This window comes from Lacerta agilis, chromosome 16, assembly GCF_009819535.1.
Source record: "Lacerta agilis isolate rLacAgi1 chromosome 16, rLacAgi1.pri, whole genome shotgun sequence".
Taxonomy (NCBI): Eukaryota; Metazoa; Chordata; class Lepidosauria; order Squamata; family Lacertidae; genus Lacerta; species Lacerta agilis.
In genome coordinates this window covers 7,140,419-7,166,390 of record NC_046327.1, presented here as the reverse complement: position 1 = coordinate 7,166,390, position 25,972 = coordinate 7,140,419, and the positions used below count along the sequence as shown (strand labels likewise).

Genomic DNA, 25,972 nt, shown 5'->3' with positions numbered 1-25,972 from the left:
ATATTTTGGAAATGTACATCCAGTCCCCCCCCTTTTAAATTTTGTTGGAGCCCCCAAGAGAGTGTAGCCCTAAGCAAAGCTTGTTTAGCTTATATGTAAATCCGGCACTGAGTTGGCGGCTTGCTGGGAAGGAACACTGACCCAACCTCTAGCCCATGGGTTGGCAAACTAAGGTCCACAGGCCAGGTCAGGCCCAATTGCCTTCTGGATCCGGCCCACGGATGGTCCAGGAATTGCCATGTGGATCGCCAGCGCACATGTTCTTTCTCTCTCCCTCACACGGCGGGGGCGCCTCCCCCCCCCGGCTTCTCCCCACCCTGCCTAGAGGAGGAAGGCAGCAGCAGCAGCGCTTGATCGGCCGCCATTTTAAGCAGCCCTTTTGTGCGCCACTCATCGTCCCGCCGCTGCCAGCCCCTGCCACTCGCAAGACACAGGTAAGCAGCCACCGGGGCTCGTGATGCTCTTGCATCACCCCCTCCCAAAAAATATAGTCCAGCTCCCCACAAGGTCTGAGGGACAGTGGATCGTTCCCCTGCTGAAAATGTTTGCTGACCCCTGCTCTAGTCAATCCCATTGCTGCTGCTTAGGTAGAAAGGGAGAATGGAGGTTGACACAGTGTAAATGCCCAAGTGGGAACACCCAATTGTCTCTGCTTGTCTCTTCACACTGCCAGCCTTGCCACCACCTTGCCTCTTGCCCTGGTTTTTTTTCTGCTGGGTATTGTAGGCAGTCTTGTGACTTCATGTTGACTCAACAGGAGATCTGACTTCTGAGTCTTTACATGTAAAGGAGTCTGCTTGCAACACAGAGAGACACAGGCACAGAGAGATGTCAGCAGCCAGAGAAAGGAGACAGGTGCATTTTGATTTTAGCAATGAAAACTATGTAAAAGTTCCTTAAGTTCTCTCTGGGACTAGAGGGAGAAATACTGTATGGAGCTGAGCCATTGCTAGGTTTTGCAATGTATCTTTTTTGGAGTTGTTTTGCAATGTTTAAATATTTAGGACACACACACACTCCGCGCAGTAAGGCTTTAAAACTCATTTCTTGTGATAAACAAAATTCATTTCTACACAAGAGTCCAGATCTGGGAGTTTTGTTGTACAACTCTAACAACCAGAAGCTAACAAGGGCTGGCCCACACTTCTGTGTGCCCTACTGCTTCCCTCCAGATAAACCAGCTCTTTGCTGCTGAATATGGAACCAATGGCAATATGGTTTTCCACGGAATGCTGTTTGTTCCGATTTAGCAGTGAAGAGTGGGTTTTCCCAGGGAAATCTGCAAGGCAAAGGCAAAACCGCTTGGGCCTATCCTTTGTTCATCGTTCATTAGCTTTGATGACTATACTCCACCTTTTGACTGAGATATCTCCAAAGCAGCTTCCAATATATTGTAAATATATAACAAACCCACACATACAGAAATATCCACAAGAGTCCAAGTCTTGCCACGTCCAGTCTCTCACCTTTTCGGGTACCAGATTTGTGCTTGACTTACTCCTTTGGACTTTAATGGCAATTGCTATTAGTAAAATAATGCCAGCAGACAAATTGGTAGGATGAATGAGATGGGAGATTTCCCCACGTTATGTGCTGGAGATATTTTATCTGTAAACAAGAAAATTAAAATACGTATATTATCCCGCACACAATCTGATACATTGCCCAGTTTGACCAAAGAAGCAGGATATAATAATTTGGAATTATTATTATTATTTAAAAATCCGTTTTCATAATTTCCCCTGCAACTGAAGCTGTTTCTCATAAGGACAGTGAGCTAACGCTACAAAAATCACCAGGTGCTGTGATGCTATCAAGAGCATCCATTGGTACATCTTGGTGGTGGTGCACATTGGTATTTAACTCACCCTTGGGATCAGCTGATTGTAGGGGCATGCTACAGACTAATGTGAAGCCACACTTAAGTTTTTACCTGGAAAAACCACTAATTTGTGGGCTGATGTCTCCTGATTCAGTTCCTGGTTCCAGAATGCACAGCTGTAGTTTCCAGGAGAGCTTGGTCTGACTCTCAGGATGCTGGTTATGTTGAAAAGTCCATCCCTTGTCAGTTCATATGTAGTGTTTGCGTGTATGCTGGCGTTCAGATTCCTCTCATAGTGCCAAGAAACCTCAGCCAGAGGGTACCCTTCTGATTGGCAAGTTAAGATCATGTCTTCTTCCTCTCTTCTTTCCTGTAGATTGATTCTTTTGTAGGGTGCTGCAAGAAGCGGAGGACAATATCACAGAGCGCTTTGCAGTATTTTGGTGGCACTTTTTCCGTTTCTCTTCCTTTGGTTGATTTATGCAATCATGACATAAGGGAAGACCCATGCTTTGAACTAAGCAAGAAAGGACATTGCATATATTTTGCATTTAATGTGCACATCTTTAAAATACGTTGGAAGAAACAAACCAGGAGATCTAGTTCAGGCATAACGAGAAAGCCAAGGCTTTCTGCTTTGCTTATCCTACTTGGGCCAGGAGGTTAGCAGGGGGTTAGTTTTCCTGAAGGGAAACAGGAATGCTAACTGTGCATGCTTCTCTCAAACCCAGAGACATATACTAACCCTGCAGTTCCAATAACACACACGTGTTGAAAGTTGCAGCACATGCAGAAGCCATTCATTTTTCTTCTTCTCCAAATTCTCACATAAATAACTGCAAATAATTAACTTTTTTTAAAGATAGGTAAGGTAAAGGTAAAGGGGCCCCTGACCATCAGGTCCAGTCATGTCCGACTCTGGGGTTGCTGCGCTCATCTCGCTCTATAGGCCGAGGGAGCCAGCGTTTGTCCGCAGACAGCTTCCGGGTCATGTGGCCAGCATGACAAAGCCACTTCTGGTGTACCAGAGCAGTGCACGGAAAATCCGTTTACCTTCCCGCTGGAGCGGTACCTATTTATCTACTTGCACTTTGACGTGCTTTCAAAGTGCTAGGTGGGCAGGAGCTGGGACCGAGCAACGGGAGCTCACCCCGTGGCAGGGATTTGAACCGCCGACCTTCTGATCAGCAAGCCCTAGACTCTGTGGTTTAACCCACAGCGCCACCTGGGATAGGAAAGAAGTATAATTAACTTTTTTTTAAGACAGGAAAGAAGTACTGTAGACCTAGTGGACCAACCACCATTGCATACAGCTGTATATACATAGGAGCCCTTTTCGAACTTTCTGCATACCTTCTGTGTGTTCAAAGCTGTGGAAAGTGTTAATTAGTTCCTTTGTTAAGAAACAAAGGATTAAAATGACACAGTGTGTTCAGCATTCTTGCCTCCAGAGGAAACTAATGCTGCTGCAAATCATTCTCTGAAATTCTCAATGCTTGGGTGCAATAATATTACAATGTATATATGTAAGTTCTGCAGCTACCAACCTTCAACTTCCAAAGTAATGTACTTGTAGTCTGCTCCCTCGTATTTAACAACACAGATGTAAACTCCTCCATCTGTGGGCTTTACGTTGGTGATAGACAACAAAGAAAGTCCTTTGTCTAACTCCTCACGCGACAATGACGCTCTCCCGTGATAATCGGAATCCTGATGGGTGAGGTCTTCTTGGCCATTGTTGAGCTTGTAGACTTCTTTGTCCCCCAGGGACAGCTTTCTTTGCCACGAGACACTTAGTCCCATCAAATTTAATGGGGGATGGACTGGAAAGCGACACCCCATAATCACATCACTCCCATACTCCGCAGTGTAATGTGGCTGAAGAACTTTGACTGTGAATAAAGCTGAGAGGTTGAAACAAAGCATGAGTATCTTATCATGCAAGCACCAGGATTTATGCGGAACAGAAGAAATCCAATAAGTCTGTTATCAACAGTGTGTGGATTTCTGGTTGGCGTGTCTCCTTCTTGTTCACAACTTACTGACATGACTGCTTCCTACATGGAGGAATCAATAGGGTAGCCCCTTTCCATGCCAATGTCACCACACTACAGTGAAAAGGAAACGCAGAATTGGACCCTTTAAATGAGTTTCTATAAAAACATGCCATGATTTGCTGCCATTTTTTTTAAAAAAAGTATTTGAGTAAATTTTCACACAACCAGGATCAAACTTCAGACTCCCATAAGATCAATTTCGTGCATATTCAGGAACTATGCATTGAACACATTCAGGATGCTGATAGAGAGACTGGATATTATAGACATTTTCGTTCTTTGTTGGAGACATAGGAGCCAACCCTTCGCCTGCCCTCCCCCCCAAAAGTTGATGGGTATTGTCATTCAATGGATGTGTGGCATGCCATGCGATTGATTATGCAGGGCAGGGCTCAAATGGGCCTTTCAAAAATGTAATTCACATTTGCACTCCTGGTTGGACGATTGTCTAGCCACTTCTCCATCATTTATGGTTATTGAACAGCATTTTTTCAGCCTACGGATGCGAGTGGCACTGTGGTCTAAACCACTTAGCCCAGGCATGGCCAGACTTGGCCCTCCAGCTGTTTTGGGACTGCAACTCCCATCATCCCTAGCTAACAGGACCAGTGGTCAGGGATGATGGGAATTGTAGTCCCAAAACAGCTGGAGGGCCAAGTTTCGCCATGCCTGACTTAGCCTCTTAGGCTTGCCGATCGGAAGGTTGGCGGTTTGAATCCCTGCAACGGGGTGAGCTCCTGTTGCTCTGTCCCAGCTCCTGCCAACCTAGCAGTTTGAAAGCACGCCAGTGCAAGTAGATAAATAGGTACCGCTGCGGCAGGAAGGTAAATGGCATTTCCTTCAGGCTCTTTATGTTGGACCAATTTGAATTACATGGAAGTGTATCGGGAGGGAGATTCTAAAATCATGGATAATTTTGTACATGGACATCTTCGGGAACAGCAATGCAAAAGGTGACAGTCCCCAAAGCCCTGCTTACAGATAACTTCTTTAGCAGAGTGAATTTTGTTTCCAGTTGCCTGCCTTTTTGTCCCTGAATCCTTAGGGCATCACTATACAGGGGAGTAGCTTGGGGGCAGGGAGCTGCCAGGGCAATGGCTCCAGGCACATTTTTTCTGGGGGGCACTGGCAGGATGGCATGAGGAGAACGCAGCAGCCATGCACCCTTCAATCCTGGCCTCGCAAAGTGAGGGAAAGTACAACTATTGAGGATTTCATTGTAAAGCTGACCAAATGAAAGCTCTCACCTGCAATCTATGAAGCTGGGTTTCCAGTAGCACAATTGGCAGGAGCTTGGACATTTGCCTAGACATATCTGAAAGGCAATGTTGACATGATAAACATCCTACATTGTGGCATATAAACAACTGCTCTGCCAAAGAATGCATCTCTTCGCACTTAAAGCAGCTTATGATTCAGTAAAGGTAAAGGGACCCCTGACCGTTTAGGTCCAGTCGCGAACAACTCTGAGGTTGCGGTGCTCATCTCGCTTACTGGCCGAGGGAGCCGGCGTACAGCTTCTGGGTCATGTGGCCAGCATGACTAAGCCGCTTATGGCGAACCAGAGCAGCGCACGGAAACGGCGTTTACCTTCCACCGGAGCGGTACCTATTTATCTACTTGCACTTTGACGTGCTTTCGAACTGCTAGGTTGGCAGGAGCTGGGACCGAACAACGGGAGCTCACCCCGTTGCGGGGATTTGAACTGCTGGACCTTCTGATCAGCAAGCCCTAGGCTCTGTGGTTTAGACCACAGTGCCACCCGATTCAGTAATATACCCCGAAAAGAAGAGAATTCAATAACTGAGATACATGTTTTGAACCTGACTTCATTCTCTGTTTTAAACTGTACTTTCAATGATGTATTAAGTATTATTTTATTGCTTTGTTGTAACACATTCCAGGTGGGTAAGAAATACAATAAACATGGCTCACAATTTGAAAAATAACTTTTACAAAATATGGATAAACTTTTGTCTAAAATGTATAACTTTCTACTAGAATGGGAAACAAAAGTTAGCTGGTTAAAGCTTCAATGACTCACTGGGCAATAGATATAGGACACATTTGAAGCTCAACCTCTAGGAGAAACTCTGGAAAAGCAACCTGAAATTTACTGCATGTTATTCATTGAAAGAGAATTACTGAAAATGAATAATAGATGGTACTTAACCTCCGAGTAGGTTGGCTAAGATTGATAAAACAGAATCAGATATGGGTTGAAGTGTAAAGAAACAGAGGAAATGTTTTTTCTCATGTGGTGGACATGTAAAAGGTAAAAGTGTATTGGGAAATGATTTATAATGAATTGAAAAAATGTTTAAAATTACTTGAAAAAAAATCCAGAGTCCTTTTTGTTGAAGATAACCCAGACTGAAATTCCTAGGTGTCAGAGAAGGTTTGTTTATGTATGCAACAACTGCGGTCCATGTTTTGATTAGCTCAAAATGGAAAGTGAGCGAGGGTCCCAACTAAGAGGATTGGCAGCTTAAATTGACAGAATATGCACAACTTGCAGATTTAACATATAGAATAAGAGAGCAAGAAGAACATACATTTAAAGAAGAGTGGAAAACATTATTGAATATATGGAAAATAACTTTTAGAAGACATCTGAAGGCAGCCCTGTTTAGGGAAGCTTTTAATGCTTGACAGACTATTGTATTTTAATATTTGTTGGAAGCCACCAGAGTGGCTGGGGAAACCCAGCCAGATGGGTGGGTATAAATTTATTATTATTATTATTATTATTATTATTATTATTATTATATTATTATTATTACTGTATACAGCTGAAAACACTGGCAGCATTGAGATAAATTCAACAGAGCAAATAATTTAGATGGATGTAAAAGTGGAAAACTGATTTGAATGGTTATAGTAAAATATGCAGGGATGCATGGCAGGTAAAATGAACCATGGAAAGAGAAGAAGGGAAGTCATTGTTCATAAAATTTGCAATTTAAGTAATAAGGTGACAAAGTTGCTAGACTCAATCCCCCACCCCACCCCACCCCACCCGCCAAGCTCCATGAACACATACCTGGCTAGCTCCAAGACGGCATCAGTTTGTATGCTTCATACAGCCTTCCAAGAGGAACTGTTCTAACCAACAGGAACTGATCTAGCTGTATTACAGCTGGAGATGTCAGCTAGTATAGGGTGTGACAACTAGGAATGGATGAATCAACCTATTTTTCATCCATATCACTCGCGTATGTGTTCAGTCATAAGTCTGTCTCATCCCATAGGCACATTAATCAGTGAGAGAGAGAGAGAGAGTGATCTCTCTCACAAAAATCACACTTAAATACATACAGTTGCGACGAACCTCCTCTTCACACTCTCCCCTTGTTACTAAGTGAATTTCTAATCAGGTGTTCTGGGTCAAATTTCAATCCACCCCACCTGTCCCTCTGAGGTCCGTCTGTTATTTCAATCCCCTTTTATTTATAATCTGGGGATCTCTTAGTAACGGGAGTTTTCCTGTCCAGCGGCCGTGGCCGGTTATATCCTCTGCTCTGGGCTTCAGGGGTTAAACTCTTCTTTGCCTACAGTTCGGGGTCTCTCTTTCATTAGATCCCTCACTATATCAGTTAGCTAAGCCCTCTTAGCAACTCTGTGGCAATACCAGGGTTTCCGCCCGCTAGCCCCTCCTGAGGGAACTGCAAGACACAAACTCACAAACTATCACCCTGCAGGTCAGTTTTGTTCTTTCCCTGAGTTCACCTCCTCATGAGCATACATAGCTCGCTGGACCAAATGAATGACGATATTTTCTTAGCTCAACAATAAGAAGTCTTTATTTCTTTCAGAACATAACGGTTTCAGTAATGGTTTATAAGCTTAGTTTCATAACAGTGTAAACTCTTTCTTTCAGCATCATACACATCTTCAAGCTATCCTAACCTAACCTAACCTACCCACCACTATCCTGGCCCCACGCCCTCCTTCTTCCAGTCACCACTCCTCCCCTCTAACGGCTGCTCCCTCCTTTTAAAGAGCGGAATGTCCCGCCTCCCATGAGATTCCTGCCACTCAAACTGGGGTACCCATCAACTCATAAAACACCGTGGGTTTCTGAAAATCCCTTAACTTAGATCCGTTTCGTTACAACAGTCGTACCTTGTTTTGCAGCCAGGATCCGTTCTGGAGCCCCGGCCACTAGCCGAAAAGGATGCAGGGCAAACTGCAGCGTATGCGCACGTGTGGGAGCGGTTTGCGAGTTAGTGCTTGTATGCATGCGTGAGCGGCAAACCCGGAATAACCCGTTCCGGTACTTTCAGGTTTGCTGCGGGACGTTCGCCGGAACGGACGCTAGACAAGGCGGACGTTCACGGAGGTATTACTGTACTTTAAACTTAACCTTTCTATATACCGTATTTTCCCATGTATAAGACGCTCCTTCCATGTATAAGATGACCCCTGTTTTTTTGGAAACCCAAATGAAGAAATCAACATGTTTAAAATAGTTTGGGTTGCCATATTTCAAGAGCCATAACCCGAACCCTGTGCATTCACCATCCATGTATAAGACCACTCCAACTTTTGACTAATTTTTTTTAAGCAAAAAACCACATCGTTTTATACATGGAAAATAGGGTCATTTTTTCGAAACCTTTCTCTCTCAAAATATACATTTTTAAATGCATTTTGATATTGGTTTTGAGCCAAGAACCAACAACAGTGGAGGAGGAAGAAGAAGAAGAAGAAGAAGAAGAAGAAGAAGAAGAAGAAAAAGAAGAAGAGAAGAAGAAGAAGAAGAAGAAGAAGAAGAGGAGGAGGAGGAGGAGGAGGAGTTGGATTTGATATCCTGCTTTTTCACTACCCGAAGGAGTCTCAAAGCGGCTCACATTCTCCTTTCCCTTCTCCCCCACAACAAACACTCTGTGAGGTGAGTGGGGCTGAGAGACTTCAGAGAAGTGTGACTAGCCCAAGGTCACCCAGCAGCTGCATGTGGAGGAGCGGAGGACACGAACCCGGTTCACCAGATTACGAGTCTACCACTCTTAACCACTACACCATACTGGCTCTCGTGGTGTGGTCTCGGACAGGGTAGATGCAAGGGAACCAGTTGGGAGGCTGACCCCTCATCACCACTGCAAGGGGCCACTGGCGGAGGAACAGGAGTGCGGAGGGAGTGGACCGCCCCCAGCACCACTATTCCAGTAGGGTGCCAACGCGGCAGGCCCCCCCCCCCGGACAAACGCCACTCACCCCCCGTGTGCCATGCCCCCGCCCCCCACAGACTGTGCGCCATGTCCCCAGAATGCGCGCCACGCCCTCGTGGGGGCGTGCCATGCCCCCAGGATGCGCATCACCCCTGGAGGCGCCAGCCACGCTCCCGTCTGCTCTCCACCCCCAGTAGCGGAGCATGCAGCTTCGCCACTGCAAGGGCCACAAATATTCGGGGCCAAAGGATGAGATATAGTTTTCATTTTCCACCTTAATGCTACACCCAATATTTGCCATCTGAGGTAGGATCTTCAGAGCACATCCTGATCAGGCTACCTTGCGCTGAAAGCAAGGAAATGCAGGACTGAGCTGCGCTCATTTTCAATAGTTAGCATGATAGTCTTAATTATATCACGAGCCTGCCCCCATATCTTCTCCAGATGCAGCTTCTGCACATGCTGAGAGCCACACATTCCTTGACACAAATATGCTGCCATGAATGATAAAGAGAGAGAGAGCAGGCCAGGTAAGATTGGAAACTCATTTTTTTCACCTCTGACCTCTGCTTTGAATTGCCCAACAGGGAACAGAGGGGACAACCCAAAAATAGTATAGATCTCACTCAGCATTTTGCCCCAGTGCTCTTACTTGTCACTTTTGAGTTTAAGGGTTAAAAAAGAGAAAGGAGGAGGAAAGGAGAAGTCCAACCAGGGGTTCTGCTGACTTTGCTGCCACTAACTCCCCTGACCTATCACCATCAGCATAGGTGCCCGCATGAAGGAGCCGGACACCCACAAATTTTGGTGCCAGGGCCATGCATGCTGCATGGCAGCCACGGCTCTGGGCACCCACGGTCACAGGGCCACATTGGCACTCCTGCCCATCAGCACAGCCCCGCTACTGCCTGGAGAAGACCACTGCTTCCCCTACCATTTCTGAGCCGCTGCTGTGAGACACCAGATTCCCATGCGCACACAGCCCATGCTGCTGCAGGTGTGTGCAGCAAGTCTTGAACTGGCCAGGTGGAAACATTTAGCATGGACAGCGGTCTGCAGCTTTACCTGGATGCGTTGTACTGCACAGCTAGTTATTAATTTATCACCTCGGCATGGGCGTACCCGGGGGGGGGGCAGGGGGCAGCTGCCCCCCCCGAAGCAAAAAAAAATTAAATGGTTATCGGCAGCCTAAAAGGGAAAAAAAACCTCAAGAGTGGTCTTTCTCCCCCTCCCAAAATCTCAATAACAATTGAGCTCTTCCGCTCTTGCCGAGGCAGTTGGCCCACTGTGTGTGTGTGTGTGTGTGTGTGTGTGTGTGTGTTGCACCGGCTGTTTCCCCCTCACTCATGCTGACAAATGGCGTGCCTATCAGAGACCGGATCCTAGCCTGCACCCTGCTTGGTCAAATGGGGATATAGGCTGAGACTTGGGCAGTGTCAGGGGGCGAATTCATCGTTGCCGGGATTCATCGTTGCAAGGGAGCTTGGCAAACTGAGTTCCCTTGCATGGTGAGTAGTTCCTTTGCGAGGACTGAGGATCCTGGGAAACTGAGTTTTTCAGCCATTTGGGGCTTTCTGTTTGGGGGGGGGGAGTTTTTCTGTTTTTTGAAGCTGTTTTTGTTTTTTGAAGCTGTTTTTGTTTTTGAACCTGAACGACCATGGCTTGCCGCCCCCTAGTTTTGATCCTGGGTACGCCCCTGCACCTTGGTACCTTGCTTTTCCATAAACAATGCTGACAACATGGCCGACAACGATAAAAAACCCTAATTAAAAGTGTGTGTGTAAACTTGACAGCAGTAAAGCTGTCATGGTATAAAGAACATTTGTTATGGGACAGTTTAAAAACTGGGGGGAGGGGCAGACGTTGAACTTATTTGGTTTTTTGGACTTTCTTGGGAGTTTTTTTTTTTACTACCGCCCTGGAGTCCACCAACGGGAGAGAGCAGACATACATTAGGAATTAATGAAGATGCCTCTGAGCACAAAACTCAGGGCAAAAAGTTGTGATCAGTATCAGAACCACAGGTCCTTCCCACCGCAGTCTACTCCTGGTCTCCGCCTAAGGGTTCTGTTGTGACTGTGTACACTAACTTCAAGCATATTCTAAGTAAGTACACACTATTCTAGGGTTGCCATATTTTGAAGAGCAAAGAAGAGGCCTGGGACGGGGGGGCGGAGAGGGATGTGGGAGAGAAGATGCTTGCCTAGATAGCCCTATAATGCCAGCGTACTGGAAGAAGCAAAGATCACCATGAAGCAATGATTCTTCAACATCAACTTCATTGGACTGGTCATGTTGTTTGGATGCCTGATTATCGTCTTCCAAAGCAACTACTCTACTCTGAACTTAAAAACGGAAAGCATAATGCTGGTGGTCAACAAAAGAGGTTTAAAGACTCTCTCAAGGCAAATCTTAAAAAATGCAGTATAAACACAGACAACTGGGAAACACTGGCCTGCGAACGCTCCAATTGGAGAACAGCCTTTACCAAAGGTGCCATGGATTTTGAAGATGCTTGAACTCAGGACAAAAGGGAGAAACGTGCTAAGAGGTAGGCATGCTTCGCAAACCCTCACCATGATCAACTCCCGCCCGGAAACCTATGTCCCCACTGTGGAAGGATGTGTGGATCTGGAATTGGCCTCCACAGTCACTTACTGACTCACTTTTAAAACCATGTTTATGGAATGACAATCTTACTCGGCTACGAGTGATCGCCAAAGAAGAAGAAAGATGGCTTCATCCTGCAGGATCCTTGTTATGGACCTATGGGCTCAGCCCGGAAGCTTTAACCAGTGTGTCATGCTGGCTCTCAGCTTCATTATCAAGATAATTCTCTAAGGCCCTGTTCCCCCTTCATCTTAAGCACAGTATGTAAGTCACAGGATGGGGGCTTTCTGATGTTGATGACAAGAAAGGAAGTTCAGCCTCATCACAGCACTCCTTTTGATGAGCAGGTTCCCCCTCCAGCATATGACTTTGAGTTTATTGTTGTTTTAGCCCAATTGCATGCATTTTATTGTTCAATATTGTTTTCATTTCCTATCATGTTGTTTGCTACCTTGATTTATTTTTCTTTTATGGGAAAGAAGGAGACGACTGTTGAAAATAAGTAAAATAATAACCAAACACGCATGTCTGAATCAGCTCTTGTCCAATTTTAACACTCCCGGAATGGCAGTTCCCAAGCACACGCATACTCCCTTTAGTACCAAAGAAAAAAAATGGGGACACTTTGGCAAATTCAAAAAAAATCCCCCAGGACAGAAATTTTACCCCTGAAAAAGAGGACATGTCCTGGAAAAAGAGGACATATGGCAACCCTGCACACACCCTCCTAGACTACTGGGCACTGTAGTTTACCCCTCACAAAGTTAAAATTCCAAGCATCCCTTAACAAACTACAGTGCCCATAATTCTTTGAGGGATATAATGTGTTTTAATAGTATAATGGGTACACATCCCTACTTTAGATTGGGGTGGGGGGCGGGGGGCGAGGGGAGACCGTTGGACAACTGAGGCTCTGATCTGCTGCAAATCACCTAGAGATCTACCAGTGGATTCTGATCTAGCTTCTGCCCACTGCATAATTTCAATAAACACAGAAAAAATTTTTTTTTACACATACACAAGTTCCTTGTTTAATCTTCACCAATTCCCTTCACATCTCATGTTTTTCTTTATGCCAAGAGTGCTGCCTGACAACCCAGACAAATTATTTGTTCTAGAGCATATTAGAAATACTGATGTTCTGTATCAGAATTATATTCACCTCAAGATTTAAGGCAGATCTCCTCCAGAGTGGAATTTGTTTTCCCAGGCGAAAGAGCACCTCCTTGATGTATGTGCCTCGAGACAGTCGGAGAGGAACAAGGTATCATGCTTCATTGCCAGAGTCTTCTCTCGTGAATAAAAAGCTGAACTCCAGCCACTAGCTTTTCTGAGCAAAGTGGTTAGATAGATGCAAGCCTTCTTTCGGGAAAGGAAGTGCTTGTGGTTTCTCTTTCATTCTCTTTCAATGCTGTGGGCTGTACCTTTGCATTCAGTTGTTCTGCATTCTAAAAGCAAAACAAAAAACAGCTGCGTGCTGTACTTCATTGTGTAATAAGAGGTCATGGCATATACACCTGGCCTTCATCTTTCTGCAGCAGGAGCACTGCTTTGTTTGACAGTAACAGGAAGCTGACAGCTGTTCAGCACCCTGAATTTGGCTTATTCAATGTGCACTCCTAGGTGATGAATGACAAAGATCATGGCTTAACTTTGCGCTTTGATTACGCTGTCTCTAAGCCCAGAGAGACTCTTTGCAAAAGTGAGTGGTGAATGTGTATTGTAGTTTTTGGGATGGTAGGGAAAACAGGAGGAGGAGGAGGAGGAGGAGGAGGAGGTGGAGGAGGAAGAGGAAAGGAAACCCAGAGTGCTGTAGTTTTTACGAGTTGCTGAAATAACAGCCTCAAATGGACTGGTTTTAGTTGGATAAGAGTACAGTGGTACTTGACTTCCGTATTTTTCGACTTCCAAATGACCTCCGGAAGCAAAAAAATGGCCGCCGCTTCCAAAATTTCCGACTTGCGAAGGGAAAGCAGCAGCATGATACCTCGACTTACGAAAATTTGAATGCGCTTTTTTCAACTTCCGGATTTTTTTCCCGTTCCGAGATGGCGCCTTCGACTTACGAAGATTTCGACTTACGAGCGCCCCTTCGGAACGGATTAATTTCGTAAGTCGAGGTAGCACTGTATGTAAACTTCTTATTTTTTTAAATGGAGCCAAGAGCTTCCTTCTTCAAGCGTCTGAATGCAAATATGCAGACCAAATAATAAATACATCACATCACAATAAATACTCGTTCATGAACATGTTGTAATGAGCACACTGTAACATGGCTGTATCATCCTACTTTGCTGTCTCTGTCCATCTATGAAGAAAACACCAATAATATATGTATTTATTATTATTATCTAACCAAATTTATATACCGCTTGATTGTAATAAAACCTCTAAGCGGTTGACAAGAAATCCAGGATTTTTTGCAGAGCAGATACACCACAGCAACACACGTTCCTCCCACAGTGCCTGAGCATTCAGCATTCACCTTTGTAAGGAGAAGTTGCACACCTAAAGACCCCCCCAGATTCTGGAACCATTTTGTGTAAGCCTTGGCATGTACAGTTGTTCAGGCAAAGGCCCTAATCTTTGCAGGTGTTTGCAGCAGACACCTGGGGAAGGAGTGTGTGATGTCAGGGTGAGACTATTCAGATTGGCCCAGCTCCTTGCTCTTCCACTGCTCAACACTGGAGCAAACAACAGGTCATGGGGCATGGATTTTCCACTCTGAATAGCCCCACTGAACGAGGTGTCTGTCCACTACTGACCTAGTTCATATCCTCCAACATTTTTCCGATTAAACTTGGGCACCCTATTCCATAATAAGAATAAGAATAATTTTATTATTTTTACCCAGTCCATCTGACTGGATTGCCCCAGCCACTCTGGGAGGCTTCCAACATATATACATAAGACTTTGGCTTTTCCTCAGATCATTTAAGAAATAGACATAATCACATGCTATCTCACAGCCATGTGCCTGAGGGGAAATCACAGGCGTCATACCCAGAGATGTTTTGCTTTTTGCCCAACACAAATAATCTCTTTTCACATGAAAAAAAAAATCACTCAACATGCATACAAACATTTGTAACATTTCTTTTTTCACTGCGTTAACTGGGATATTTTGTAGTTGCACAGATGGAGATGGGGGCGGGAAAAGGTTTGTGTTCTGGAGAGTCAAAGTTTTAAGATAATTGCATTTAATTATGAAGCCGCGGGGGAGGTCTATTAAAAATAAATAGTTCAATTACAAAAGTAAAATCATGTCAACACAGAAGAGTCATTTGGCAGTCGTTAAACAGTGAATACTGTACAAGAAAACAACAGCAGACAAGATTTAGGTATGGGGAGGGGGAATCTATAGGAAAACACTAAGACAGGGGTGGCCAACTCCCAACAGACTGCAATCTACTCACAGAGTTTTGGGAATTCAGGTCAAAGTTCTTGAGCTTTTTTGGGGGGAGCCGGTGATCTACCAATGATCTACCATAAGATGTCCAGTGATCTACCTGTTGGACGTACCTGCACTAAGAATAAAAGGAGACTCTGGTCAATAAACCCCAACAGATCACCAAAGGTGTCTGGCAAATTGTCCTCATGGCCTTGGAAGAACTTCATGGACATACCTAGACAGCATCTTAAAAAGCAGAGACACCACCTTGTGTGGATGTTGAGCTAACAACAGAAAAGTTCTATACAGAGCTCGTAAAAGTCCTGCAACAGAAGTTAATCTATAACATGCTAATATTTGCATTTTGCTCTCGGGGACTGAGAGCCCGTCAGTGGTGTGAAGCTGTTCGGTGGGCCAGATAAATATATTTATACATAATGCCGGTTTACCCATCTAAATCTTTATCTGAATCCCTGAGTCCCAAGGGTTGTGTCAGCTGGCTAATCTTTATCAGGAAAAGTGAAAGTGGAGGAAGGTGACTTTGTGTGGCCCTTGTGACAGGAGCGTTTGAGTGCCTGTTGCAATCTCTGAGATGCATTTATGAATCAGTCCCACATAACGGTTTCATAACACAACCATTTGCTGACTCATGGGAGCACTCTTTATCCTCTAGAGGTTTTCCAATATGAACCTTTGTCAGAAAGTCCCTGCTCACATCTCAACCACTAGCCAGCGGATGTTCTTTAGAGTGAGTATTTTCCTGAGATAACAGCAATCATTGATTTGGGAACCATTTCAATTAGGGGTACTGGACTCACAAGGGAACAAAGGTACTGTGGTGTGAATATAAGTGTGAGTTTTGCAAAAGGTGGAGTAAAAACAATAATTCGAAACAAAAAATTCAAAACAATATTTAGGAGTTCTGATTTCAGTAAGCAATTATCTCTCCCCTGTTGTTCTTGCCCTTACTGCTCCGTGTGTGTGTGTGTGTGTGTGTGTGTGTGAGAGAGAGAGAGAGAGAGAGAGAGAGAGAGAAAACAAAATCGAAAATTCTTTCTAGTAGCACCTTAGAGACCAACTGAGTTTGTTCCTGGTATGAGCTTTCGTGTGCATGCACACTTCTTCTGAAGAAGTGTGCATGCACACGAAAGCTCATACCAGGAACAAACTCAGTTGGTCTCTAAGGTGCTACTAGAAAGAATTTTCGATTTTGTTTTGACTATGGCAGACCAACACGGCTACCCACATGTAACTGGAACTATGGAAGGCACCACATTGAGCCGCATGAAATGGAAGTCCATAAATCTCACAAAGAAACTGGCACAGATACAGACAGACATCTCCTTTCTAACCAAATGCAAAAACCTGGACATCATACCTGGTATCTGAAGAAGTGTGCATGCACACGAAAGCTCATACCAGGAACAAACTCAGTTGGTCTCTAAGGTGCTACTAGAAAGAATTTTCGATTTTGTTTTGACTATGGCAGACCAACACGGCTACCCACCTGTAACTGTGAGAGAGAGAGAGAGAGAGAGAGAGAGAGAGAGAGAGAGAGAGAGAGAGAGATGAGACAAACCCATTGACTTCTTCCCCTTCTTTGTTTCCCAATCACTGACTCCATTCCCTTCCAAATGTTGCAAAGTGAACTTCTATAGCAGGGAGGCAACTGGACTACAGGTAGAATCCGTGTGTAAATTAGTACCCTGATATTCAGGAGGTCTGAAGCAGGCACTCCCGAAAGTAGGCTGGATCTGCTCCTGCCAGAACATCCAATGGGATTTCCTTGAAGGTGGGCGCTGGGCCTACCTGTCTAGCTCGCTGGCGGACTCTGGCTCAGGTGCCTCCCTGGTTGTCGGGGAAACCTGTCATGAGCCAGTAATCAGCTTTGCCTGCTGGACAGCAACCTGAAGGGGGAGAAGCTGAAATGACTCCACCTGAGACTGATCAGCCTTCACAGAGGAGAAGGCACTGATGGGAACCAGCTGGCTCTGGCCTTCCTAAGCAGAACTATCAGCAGCAGTCAGATGCTGGAAACAACGCCTGTGGTTCCTAGCCCTATCTTGCTGCTTCCTGCTCCCCCTCTGGACCCTTGATTCTGTGATCATCAGGATTCCCCCAAACTATGGCTTGTCAGACTATGTATGTAGCTTCTGCTCTTAGGCAAGAGTTCCTCGGAGACTCTTGGCCCCTCCTGGATCAGCAACAGAACTTTGGACAGGGCTGTGACAAAACCTTACGGACAGGAGGCAGTGCAAGGGCTGTTTCAGGCAGCTCTCCCACTTTGGTGGGAATGTCTACCATCAGTGGGGCAGGGATGCCTCCAGGTGAATTACTCAGCCTCTCCCCTGTGTTAAGCTCAGCACTTTCATATTCTCCCTCCCACCAGTCCTGCCAAGAGGTTTCCATGGAGCTCATGACAACTTTGAGCATGGCACAGGTGTTCTGTTGGATCCTGTTCAATAGCATCAGTTGCTCCACTTCAGCAATGCTCCTGTGACATTTACACAACATTGCATTGTTGCAAAATGTATGCTTCTTGCTATTCCTTCCTCAACGGGGTAGTTGTTGATAGTTCGTTTTTCCTTTCTTTTCCTTTTCCTATGCTTGCCTATTGTTTTCTTTTGGTTAATTTCATACAGGTGAAACTCGAAAAATTAGAATATCGTGGAAAAGTCCATTCATGTAAGCAATTGTTTTCATTAGCTACTGGAGTTTAATATATGAGATAGACTCGTGACATGCAAAGCGAGATGTGTCAAGCCTTTGCTTGTTATAATTGTGATGATTATGGCGTACAGCTGACGAAAACCCTAAAGTTGAGATTGTTAATTTGGGGTTCTCATCAGCTGTACGCCATAATCATCACAATTATAACAAAGAAAGGCTTGACATATCTCACTTTGTACGTCATGAGTCTATCTCATGTATTAGTTTCACCTTTTAAATTGAATTACTGAAAGAAATGAATCTTTCCATGATATTCTAATTTTTCAAGTTTCACCTGTATGTGTGTGCATCTATCCATTTATGGAAAAGGTTAATACAAATTGCAATTTTTTTTAAAGCAAAGCCAGAGCCGAATCACACAAATATTGATGAAAACTGGTATGGTTTTATGCCTTGCCCTTTGCACAAGCTAATATAAGCTACTCTACCTTGTATATAGCAGTTGGAAGCCACTGATCTCATCTGCTTCAGGTGGTAAGTGAACTTCCTCTTGAACTTTCACTTACTGTAGCTCCTTTCCCTACTGGAAGAACACTCCCATTTCTTTATTTTCCACCCACGTTTCCACCCCTGTTGACCAAAAAGTTACCCAAAAATAAGCCCTCTCTTGGCTTTATCAGTGAAATGTTTTTGCAAAATTTCCCAGGCATCACACAAAAAAAGAAATTTGTTTGAACTAGCATTAGGAACGAAAGTATTTATTTAATTCACTCATCAGGTTGTGGGACATGTTTTCAAGAAGGATGGTTGTGCTGACACGCTAAGTAGAAGCAACAATTGCTGAAACCTTATTTTAAAAGGTCAATTGTCATTGTCATATAAGCCTGTTGTCAGACATTTCCAACACCCACTCTGAGGCTAAAACTCAAAAACAGTGCAAATGTCACTATAATGATGAATAAATGTTCCATAGGTTGGTGTGAGACTCGGAAATAGCTGCTACAAAGCTTATGTATCAAGTAACATTTAAAAAGTGTCGTTAATCATCGGTATTTGAAGAATTTATAAATTTTATTTTAAACATATTATTTCATTTATATTGTTACATGCCACCCCAATCTCTGAGTGGTGAGAGAATCCCAGGGGTTTTCAAGTGCTTACTCAAGTTTGGTTCCCTTGGAATGAAGGTCAACAGAGACTGTGATGTCTTTAGGATATATGGTTTTATTTACTCATATGGGCAACCTGGGCTCACAGCATTAACACCCCCAACAGATTGTGCTTCTCCATTAGTCACAGCTTTAGGTCCAGATTTATGTCTGTCTCTGCGTCTCCAGCTTCCGGCCTGTTTCCAGCTCGCTCTCTGGCTCTTGTTCTTCCACCTAGCAGTTAGGTAGGTGAGGAGAAGGCTCACCTATTAGCCTGGAGGGCACCGTCACTTAGTTTCTAGTTCTTGCAACCTAGCTGATTCTTTGGGGATGCTGATGAGGACACTTAACTGGCCATTGTCTTACAAAGAAACTCGTCTGACCAGTTCAGTAGACTCCCTGAGATTCTAACCTTCACTGGACACAGGACAGGAGTCAGGGCATTATCCAGACTGACCCCTCCAAACGCACAATAACATCCAATTTTTCCTGCAAGGAGCTCAAGGTGGTGTAGATGGTTTTCTTCCTCCTTATTTCGTTCTTATAGGACACACTGCTAAGACCACATTCAGGGAAGACAATCTTACTCTGCTACGAGTGATCGCCCAAGAAAGAAGAAGATAGCAATAATTTGAGGTAGGTTGGACTACGAGATGATGGCTGGACCAAGGTCTTCCTGTGAGCTTTTTGGCTGAGTGGGGAGTTAAACTTTGGTCTCCCAGGTCCTATTATATGTGGTGGCCTTGCAAGGTAATAAAAGCTTTCTGGGAGATGATATATAATGAAATGGAGAAAATGCTTAAAATAACTTTTGTTAATAAACCAGAAGTTTTACTAGGAATTACAGGTACCAATACTAAAGGAACAGAAGAGACTCTTCATGTATGGAACAATGGCCGCCCGGATGCTACTAGCCCAGAATTGGAAAGAAGATAAAATCCCAACCAGAGCAGAATGGCAAACCAAGCTGATGGACTATGCTAAGGTGGCTGACTGGAAAACTCAGAAACCAAGAGGATAAAAACTTTATTAAAGAATGGGGGGGGGGATTTGTAAGTTACTTAGGGGACCACTGTAAGCAGATGGAAACAAGAGCAGGATTTTGATTCACTTGTAGTGTAAAAATTATGGACAGTATGGTTTGATGTAATAACTGGAATACAGATGAATATGCAGTTGTAGATGTTCAAAAGGACATTATCTCTTGATATCCAGAACATGGGAAGCCCCCTTCTGATTTTTTTTTTTTAAATTTGGAATGTTAAATTAGTTGTACTGTTTGTATTATGATTTGGTATGATTGGAATTGATTTGTCATTAATTGGAAGGTTTTTAATGGAAAAGGAATAAAAATTATTTTAGAGAGAGGGGGAGAGGGAGAGGGAGAGAGGTGCAATTATATGCCATTCTAAACACCAGCACTCAAGTCACCATAGACTCATAAATTGCAGAGTTGGAAGGAACTCTGAGAGTCATCTTGTCAAATTTAGCCTATGACAGTCCTATGACTGCTGATTGAGACATCAAACCCATGGTGTCTTGGAGAACTTGCTACTCCTGAGTTAAGTGTTGTGCAGATTTACATTTATGCTTATGATGTATCTTACAGGCAAATATTGTGCAATACTTTAAAACTCACCCAGTTACTGCTGTCAGAGACTAAAATCACTAATGATCAGGCTATTTTGTGTTTCCTACTACTCTGCGGCATGCTCTGGTCCATGGGGTCACGAAGAGTCGGACACAACTGAACGACTGAACAACAACACTACTCTGTGAAATTCCTCTTCTACAAGGAAAAAACAGCTACAGATTAGGTTTGTCCACATTTGAGCTGGAGCTTGGTTGGAATCCATATTTTATCCCTTTGAATTTACCTTCAGTATTTGAAGACTTATGGCCATTTCCAATGTTACTTAGATGCCTACTGAGTTTGCTTGTTCCCCCCTCTTCATTAGTTAAGTTAAAAAGGCAGCACGACTCCTGTCGTTCTGAAGAGAAGGGAACCATACTTAAGTTCCTTGTAGGAAAGGTGAGATAGAAATGTAATAACAAATAGGAAATTACAGTGGCACCTCGGGTTACATACGCTTCAGGTTTACATACGCTTCAGGTTACAGACTCCGCTAACCCAGAAATAATGCTTCAGGTTAAGAACTTTGCTTCAGGATAAGAACAGAAATCGTGCTCTGGCAGTGCAGCGGCAGCGGGAGGCCCCATTAGCTAAAGTGGTGCTTCAGGTTAAGAACAGTTTCAGGTTAAGAACGGACCTCTGGAACGAATTAAGTACGTAACCAGAGGTACCACTGTATGATTGTGTGCAAATTTAGATTTGTTAAAAAAAGGGCAAGGGCATTGGGTGTAGTAGGGAACAGATGATGGACAGTAGTTGTTTCTGAGGAACAGTAGTAAGAGCAGCACAGCAACACCAAGGTCCACGGTAGACCAAGACCCTTTTTTTACTCCATCCAAGAGCACAATGGTAACCAAAACCAAAGGCTACACGGTGAGAAAACAGAATACTTCCTTTTCCCTTGCTTTCAGATCGAGTCACTGTTTGGGGCAGTCCTAAGGCATGCCTGGGATTCGCTGGAAGAGCAACAAAGGCAGTTCCTAACTGACACAACATCATTTCGCAAGCAATGAAAAATCTTTTTATTTGCCCAACGTGCACGGTTACCAGAACCCTTCATCGGGCAGAATGGAAATAAAGTCAGTTTCAAGGACACAGAAGTAGTGAAGGTGGTTACTAAGGGAAACACTTGCAGCCATTTCGAGCAGCTAATGGCCAAATCCCAGGAAAGGCTTAGACATCCACACAGAGATACCCTCCAAGTGTCCCTATTTTCAAGGGACAGTCCCATAAATACAGAAGCCATCTCGGCTTCTGATTTGATCCTGCACATTTCCTTAGGATGTCCCTATTTTCATCAGAGAAATGTTGGCGGGTATGGAGTTTCCTGAGCCAAGGAAATAAGCAACTATACAACCTTTAGAAGACATCTGAAGGCAGCCCTGTGTCAGGAGAAGTTTTTAATGTTTGTTTTATTATGTTTCTGTATATTCTGGAAGCAGCACAGAGTGGCTCGGGCAACCCAGTCAGATGAGCGGGCTATGAATAAAAAAAATATTATTATTGAATAGGGTGTCCCTGTTTTCATTGGAGAAATGAAGATAACAAGAGCCTTGTGGATCAGACCAGTGGCCCATCTCGTGCAACAATCTGTTCTCAATTGGCCAAGCATACGTCCCATGACTCATGGGGGACCATGGGGGAATACACAGGAATGTAATGACGCAGACAATTACATTCTCTGAGGAACTCATTGACTTCTGCAGCCTCAACGCCAGGTTTCAGAAGACCTTGCTTGGGCAAGATGCCAAGTTGGTTCACCTCCTCTTTTCTTCTGCCTACTCATAGTCTGACGGTACACTTGGGATGCACGAGGGTGGCACTTTCAAATTTTGTACGCTTAAGTTCAAAAGAAGAAAAAGCCTGGACGAAAATTCATCAGCGTCTTTGTACAAATTCCCCCAACATACACATTTCTGTATGTTCGTTTTTGCCAAAGATACATACCTTTGCAAACCACTTCCCCTAATACAGATGCATTTTTGTATCTCTTCTTCACTAACATACAATTTAATACACACTTTACCCTGATTTGCGAAATTAGAAGTGCACATTTTAAGGGACGGCTGACTTTCAGTTTGCATATTGTGTCAGAGGGTGTGAATTAGGGAAGTCCACCTTTAAATGCAAACGGAATCTTCCCCATTTCCAACCCTCAACTCACATCTACAGCACAAGTGGAAGATGCAGCGCTGTTCCCTCTTGTCACTGCCTGAATGGTCAGAGAGGACAAATGAACAGGCACATTGTGCGGGTGGAGGTGGGGCTTCATGGCACCCATGTGAGGGTGGGGGTCTTGGCAGGTGCCCAGCAAGCACAACTCTTCATGCCAGAGCCCTGGCCTTTTGAATACAAAAGTGACCTGTGCTGCTTGAAAATGCTTTTTTGTTTTTTTAATTAAAAAAAATGAAACTGATTTTTTTATATATAAATAAATAGGCGAACTCCAGGAAACTACTCAGGGGAAATTTATTTCAAAGAATGTTGGAGCTTTACTGGCAACTGCAGTTAGAAACAGAAAGTAATAATAAGAAGAAATCATGACTGTGCAATATTGCATGTCTCATGAAGAAACTATTTGTGAAGTAATACTTCACTAGAAGCTTACAACTGAAAAAAATTGCTAGTTCGGTTCACACTTGCATGTGAAATTTGACACGTACACATACCCCTTCCTGACCATAAAGCATACATCATCATCAATATACAGTGGTATCTCTGGTTACGTACTTAATTCATTCCGGAGGTCTGTTCTTAACCTGAAACTGTTCTTAACCTGAAGCACTACTTTAGCTATAATGGGGCCTCCTGCTGCTGCTGCGCCGCCAGAGCACGATTTCTGTTCTTATCCTGAAGCAAAGTTCTTAACCTGAAGCGTTATTTCTGGGTTAGCGGAGTCTGTAACCTGAAGCGTCTGTAACCCGAAGTACCACTGTACTAGGCTTTGGGAAGGAGGAAGGAGGACTCTGGGACTCTGACAGAGTCCTTATGCCAAAAAATGGCCTCAGCTGTAAGGAAATTAATTTGCACAACAGAACCGTTTCTCTTCTTTTCTAGCCTCCAGAGTGCCCCCCCCCCGTTTGCTATGGAAGGAACCACACCACCCTCTGGAACAGATGTTAGGAGTATGCAAGAAGCCAAAGGGGAAGAAGAGTTAATACAATGCAATACTATGGCCTTAAACTTTACCAAACAAAAGCAGTTCCTGCTGATGCTGCTCTGATCAAATCTGGAGCCCATCACTGCTGCAGTAAAATGGAGACAAGAACTATCAGGGCATTATCCCCGTTTGCCCTGCATCAAATCCTTGCCTGTAGTTAGCAAATATATTAGTAAGGAACAGGCCTAACACAAGGAAAGGGAAATACAGGTACGTTGTGCTAGAATGAGTACTACAGAAAGACGATAAATGAAAAAAAAAGAAGTATGGAAAGGGTAGCCTAGCAGTTACAAAAGAGAATTAGAACATTAAAGTCGCTTAAAGAACAAATAATACATTAGAATCAAGACTTAGAAGTAGCACGGGAACCAGGAGTTCCTTTGAATGGAGTTCTTCAGAGACCCCCATTTCTCTCACAGAGCTAAAATTCACAGAGTTCTCAGCACCCTTAACTTAGGCCCTGGGAAAAACTGGGGTGGGGGACGTGTCCCCCCCCAAGCCTTTCTTGTTGTTGTTTTTTAAATTGGAAAAATTGGAAAAATAAAAAAATAGATTGTTATTTTAACATGATGAATAAAATATTTTAAGATAAGGGGTTTATAAATCATTTCTTAAAAATATGTATGGTATCAGATTATTCCAATTTCTGTGAGGAGAAGCAAGTCTTAGGTTACAAACTGAACTCTCCAATGCAAGAACAATATACATTTCTTCCTTTAGGAGGTGCTGTTGTCACCAGAAAAGAAAAAAGGTTTCAGTTTTGTTTTTACATGCGTGTGGTATGCATTGGTTCTGTTCCTCTTCACTAGGCCTCCAAGCACTGGAAGAAAATATAGAGCAACAAAAAGGGCCTGAAAGTATTGTTATAAGAATTTACGAGGGGGGGCGATGCCAGGGCATGTCTAGTTTTACCATTTTAGCCATGAACAGAGAGGGGTAACTGGACTGGAGATGAGGCCCGATTCACCAGTTCCCAGAATCCTCCTCTTCGACGCCATGATCCACTGGCACAGCTTTCAAACATCTTCCTCTTCATTCCATTTGCAAATCACCCCTCAGGAATTTATCACCTATCACCCCTCAGGAAGGAAATTCTCAGCAGGGCTGTCAATCTACTCCTTTGATGAGCTAGCAGCTATTGTCTCGCATAGGAAGATAAGGGGAAGAATTGACACCCCTCCACATGAAAAGGACACCCATTATTTCCATGAACTATCCAATTTCCGTGTAAGACCCTTGTTTTTCACACCTTCCAGCCACCATTGGATTGTATGGGAATAGGAGGGTATAAATATTAAGGGTTTCCCATTTATCGGGGCCCTTTCCTTTTTCTTAGAAGGCAGGGACCCTACAGCTGTAGTTTTTTTTTCTTTGTCTCAATAAAGGATCAGTATTGTTTTGCCTGATCAACTTGTTGGTCTCTGTCATTTTCCCGACCGGAGCTTTGAACCTAGAATCAACTATTGAGTCTCCGTATCGCCACAGACTTCCATATGAAGCAGTGGCATTTCAGGTAATTCTTATAACAATTTGGCTCTGCCAGCCAGGAGGCTCGGTTAGCCGGGGTTTTCAGGGCACCGAGGTTGGAGAGCCCAAGCGCACCCAGCCTCTTGCAGGGGGGTTCTCCTTCCCGGACTGACTCTGGAGTCCTGGCCCTAACTGGGATCCTTAGCGGGACCAACCAGGGAAAACAATTTTGATCCAAACGGCCGTCTTGGGGAATTTTTGGTAGTCTTCTTTTTCTCCTTTGAGCTCTTTGTTCCTACATCGGAGGAAACGAGAAAAGGAAGACAGCGCGCTGCGAAGTGAGTACAGAGGGAAACTGATTCTGTGGGTGGGAATTTCTGTCACAGCAACCGCAATTCTCTCCTTTTCTTCTGCCACCTGCAAGCTTGAAATCCGTCGGAGTCTGCCCAGATAGAGAGCTTGCAGGGTCCTTTCTCTTAAACTTTTCCCCATCTGTCCCCAAGGCTCAAATTCCGTCGGAGTCTGCCCAGAAAGAGAGCCTTGTGGGAACCCTCTTCCCAAAATCTGTTTCGGGTGCAGCCGCCCTCCTTCTCATGGAGACCTTAATTGGGCATGACCCATGAGAACGGAAACGCAAGGGCACCCATTCCTTTCCTACTTTTAAAATTCTCTCATCTCGAACTGGCATTGCAGCACTGCAAGCGTTCAGTAGAGACTGAGCTTAGATTGTAAGAGGCAGGGAGGTTGCTGTGACATTGTGAATGAGGGGAGGGTAAAGAAAGGTCCTCATCGGAGTGTGTCCACTTTCCTTGTCGGAGTCAGTCCACTTTCCCTAAAGGCTAT

At 44.2% G+C, this 25,972-nt stretch overlaps 1 protein-coding gene across 2 annotated transcripts; it reads right to left on the bottom strand.

Moving 5' to 3' along the window:
- Positions 1-1,465: 1,465 nt before the first annotated feature.
- On the bottom strand, positions 1,466-12,981 carry LOC117060770 (programmed cell death 1 ligand 1-like). 2 transcript variants are annotated; one of them, XM_033173305.1, is made up of 5 exons: positions 12,823-12,981; positions 5,127-5,194; positions 3,370-3,726; positions 1,934-2,218; positions 1,466-1,608 (listed from the first exon to the last, which is right to left on the bottom strand). In XM_033173305.1, the coding sequence occupies exons 3-5, from the start codon at positions 3,662-3,664 to the stop codon at positions 1,526-1,528; spliced, it is 663 nt and encodes a 220-aa protein (XP_033029196.1). In that variant the 5' UTR covers positions 3,665-3,726; positions 5,127-5,194; positions 12,823-12,981; the 3' UTR covers positions 1,466-1,525. The 2 variants fall into 2 exon arrangements, with proteins under 2 accessions (XP_033029196.1, XP_033029197.1); XM_033173306.1 differs by lacking the exon at positions 12,823-12,981 and adding an exon at positions 6,923-7,049.
- Positions 12,982-25,972: the final 12,991 nt, after the last annotated feature.